The following is a 4,210-nucleotide window of genomic DNA, read 5'->3' on the forward strand; positions in this document are numbered from 1 at the left end:
ACATAAAAATAGCAACTTGATCTTCCAGAAAAAAAACGTTATTTCTGCCTTACTAAATATAGGGCCCATTTTAATGTTTGGCTGAGCGTTTGTCTCAACTATAATAATTGTCTAGCTCAACTAACTGACATTCATAGAGGGGAAAAACAGAAAATACAGCCATGCGGATTTGTAATCATCAAAATTGCATTTCGTTTTCATTCTTTCAATTTTTCATGTACATGAACTGCCTATTTCTGTCATGTATACAGTATGAGCATCCCTCATAGTATGAGTTTCCCTCATTAACATCCAGCTCGTTTTAAATGAAGCTCACGGTGGGAGGGGGCGTCGCCATTTTGTTTGTTTTAGTGAAACTGTACAGTGGGAGGAGGGTGAGAAAGGTACCCTAGATACGGTTGCTAAATACGGAAAGCTACGATAGGACCGTTCCGCGTAAGTACTTTCGGCGAAAACATAACTAAAAATGGATTTAATTGCATGCATTGGAATCATAACCATTCGATTTCATCATGCAACTTGCTAGAATATTCCATTCCCCCTCCCTACACCAGCGACAAATGACAGACGCTGTGTAACATCACCTCTTTATGTTATCACTTAAAATGTCTCAATTAGGGCTAAAATGACTTATGTGGAGAATGCGTTTGGCGTCTTTGCGCATGCAAAGCCCGAGGAAAATCCGCACCTGGCGCGCGCCGCAGTAGCTACAAATTCCAGGCAGATGTTGATCTCGCGACAGCAGACCGTTAGCTTTTCTAACAACATATGTCCTTTTTGTTACATTATTAACAGTTATTACATGTATCATACATTTCGTAGACTATTAAATATTGTAATAACACCATTACGAGTTGAATAATAAAAGTGCAGGGGTGCGCTGATACTGTATGGTCACAGTGCATGTGTGCGCATCACTCAGGCCCCTCCATCACTGACAGTCACACACCCATCTTTATGTATGAGAGGGGATATTTTGGAAAACGTGACATCTAGATAATTATTTTAATAAAAAAATATAATAGTTAATAAAAATAAAACGGTCAAATACTGCATGCATTTTCACCTTAGTACAGTTTTGCATCAAACATTGAAGTAGTACATTTTGCATTATCCAAAGCGACTTACAAATGAGGACAGTAGCAATCAAAACCAACAAAAGAGCAAAAATATGTAAGTGCTGTGACAAGTCTCGGTTAGTAACGCAGTACACGTAGCAAGTTTTTTTTATGAATAAAAAGAAAACAAGTAGAATAGAGAATGTTAGTGCTAGAGGGTAATTTTTTATAAATAAAAAGAAAACAAGTCAAAAGAATAGAGAACGCTGTAGTTAGAGAGTCATTTTTATAATAAATAAAAAGAAAACAAGTACAATAGAAAAAGAATAGAGACCGCTAGTGTTAGAGGGTCAATTTTTTTAAATAAAAAAAATAAGTTAGAAAATAAATAGAGAGTGCAAGTGTTAGAGGGTCAAGTTTGTTTGAATTTAAATAAATAAAAAGAAAACAAGTAGATAAAATAGAAATAGAATAGAGTACTAGTGGTCAAGTGTAGCAGGCTACATCTAACATCTAATATTACCAGTAAATTCTTAAAATGTAATGGCAAGCTATAATTTCACCAAATGGAATTGTTAAATTATTATGTCTTTAATCTTATCTGATATTCCTAAACATTTACGATAAACACCCAACAAGGCAAGAAGACGCTTAAATAACAACTAGCGATGTCCATCAAGTTCGCTAATGAATTGTCCCTTTGAGTCAAATCTTTTGATTGAAACCGTTTCATCAGCAACACACATACGAGACCGATTTAATAAATAGCATATTGCTTTATGACTAAATGTGTAGTAATGTAAATGCAAACTACAGTAAGTTCTCGACTTTATTTAAAGGTACTGCAACAAACTAAACATGGATACATGAAATTACATGTAATTAGAAACTTAACTGAATGTTGGTTGTATGTTATGACAGAATGAAATTATTGAATCTTATTTTTAGAATTCTTTGAAACAAACCATTTAAAAGACCTGAGTGACGCTATTGCCAGCATAAAAATTAAAGAATGTTTTAAAAGAAGTTTCCTGAGCTGTCTTATATTGTTTGGTCAGACTGACACAGTCCTGCCACAAACTCAAACAAACAGCAATGTTTTGATACCGCCACAGACCCACAGTATTGAAACTTTCAGGGCATTAAACTATGTATGGCTTGGTTAAAGTTTTCTCTGCATATTAATTAGGGGAAAGTTGATTAACATTAAAAAATCACCTTTTAGAGCAATCAAATGAATAATTGTGCCTAACAGCAGTGCCATTTTATTCTGCAGGATCAGCGTCCCCCACCACCTCAGTGTGAGAAGGTGCAGGGACGATGTTCTACGCCCACTTTGTCCTCAGCAAACGTGGGCCGCTGGCCAAAATCTGGTTGGCGGCCCACTGGGATAAGAAGCTGACCAAAGCACATGTGTTTGAGTGCAATCTGGAGAGCAGTGTAGAGAGCATCATCTCTCCAAAGGTTAATGGATTCTCTTGAAATCATGCTGTTTAGGTTTATTTTTGTAAATGTTTCTTGTGGATTAAATTTTTTTCTTTGTTTTTAAATGTCATGACAGAGCTTAAAGGGGTCATATGATGCTGCTAAAAAGAACAGTATTTTGTGTATTTGGTGTAATGAAATGTGTTTATGCGGTTTAAGGTTCAAAAAACACATTATTTTCCACATACTGTACATTATTGTTTCTCCTCTATGCCCCGCCTTTTTGAAACGCGTCGATTTTTACAAAACTAATCGGTCTGAAAAGCGAGGTGTGCTCTGATTGGCCAGCTACCCATTGCGTTATGATTGGCCGAATACCTCAAGCGTGAGACGGAAATGTTACGCCACTTACCATACTGTGATGCCCTGTCCGGCCGGAGCGATGATTCAAAAACATGAAAACCCATTATAAACGAGGCATTCGTTGCATCCAGTGGGGACATAATTACGGATTATAATGACTTACACTGTCTTTTTACGCGTTGCGTTGCATCGCGCCGCGTAAACATAAAACCATGTCTGCATTTGCGATCGGAGAAATGACAAACAACAAGCCCTACTCTACACTGCCCAAAAAACTCGCTTTAAATATATAAAATATAAAAACGCTTTAAATATAAAAAACGTACTTACAGACTGTGAGTCAGAACTGCCGGCATGTTAGTCTAACGTTACTCTCCCAGGATCAGTAACCAGTCCTCCATAAAATGTGCCGGCAATCCACAGCACTAAGTTGATGTATTCCCTCAGCGACCAGCACAGATCAGCTCTAGGCATGACGAAGCGGATATCATCCTCTTTTGGAAGACCAAACAAAGTAGTTTCGCTTTCACAACGAAAAACACAGCGGCCTAGCGTGAGCGAAAGCCCCGGCTTAGCCTGAGCTGAAGCCGGGCAAGAGTGAGCTGAGGCGGCAGGGTCGAGAACGGCGGTCCCGGCAAAGGAGCGGTGAAAACGGTGAAAGCCAATCCGGCGATCCACAGCACTAAATTGATGTATTTCCTCAGCGACCAGCACAGATCAGCTCTAGGCATGACGAAGCGGATATCGTCCTCTTTTGGAAGACCAAACAAAGTAGTTTCGCTTTCACAACGAAAAACACAGCGGCCTAGCGTGAGCGAAAGCCCCGGCTTAGCCTGAGCTGAAGCCGGGCAAGAGTGAGCTGAGGCGGCGGGGTCGAGAACGGCGGTCCCGGCAAAGGAGCGGTGAAAACGGTGAAAGCCAATCCGGCGATCCACAGCACTAAGTTGAAGTATTCCCTCAGCGACCAGCACAGATCAGCTCTAGGCATAACGAAGCGGATATCGTCCTCTTTTGGAAGACCAAACAAAGTAGCTTCACTTTCACAACGAAGCACACAGCGTCTTCAGAACATGGCGGCAGCGGCAACAATACTACAGTGAGAATAAAAGTTACGCCTTCTTTCTTTGCGTGAACATTTGGGCGGCGTTATGCAAATCTTCCCACATAGTGAGGTAGATATGTGGGGGCGTGTTAGAACGAGCCGTTTTAGGTAGGTGTGGCTAACTCTTAACTTTTATAAAGAATATCTCTTTGGATTTGAGACTTTAGTCTTTGCAACTTTACAGATCTTCTTTATGCACCAAGAGCTTGTAACACTCCAAAGAGAAAGGAAAAAATGAAATCCCATCATATGACCCCTTTAA

At 39.7% G+C, this 4,210-nt stretch overlaps 1 protein-coding gene across 5 annotated transcripts in view; it reads left to right on the forward strand.

Annotated features, from left to right (window-relative positions):
* Positions 1 to 362: 362 nt before the first annotated feature.
* LOC107742819 (double-strand-break repair protein rad21 homolog) overlaps positions 363 to 4,210 on the forward strand; it is an 11,664-nt gene continuing 7,816 nt past the window's right edge. For all 5 annotated transcript variants that reach the window (XM_016555865.1, XM_016555867.1, XM_016555869.1 and 2 more), the window contains exons 1-2: positions 363 to 435; positions 2,335 to 2,522. In XM_016555865.1, coding sequence (XP_016411351.1) covers positions 2,379 to 2,522 — 144 coding nt within the window. In that variant the 5' untranslated portion in view covers positions 363 to 435; positions 2,335 to 2,378. The remainder of the gene's footprint in view (positions 436 to 2,334; positions 2,523 to 4,210) is intronic.

Source organism: Sinocyclocheilus rhinocerous, unplaced genomic scaffold (genome assembly GCF_001515625.1).
Source record: "Sinocyclocheilus rhinocerous isolate Xijiao unplaced genomic scaffold, SAMN03320098_v1.1 scaffold1338, whole genome shotgun sequence".
Classification (NCBI taxonomy): domain Eukaryota; kingdom Metazoa; phylum Chordata; class Actinopteri; order Cypriniformes; family Cyprinidae; genus Sinocyclocheilus; species Sinocyclocheilus rhinocerous.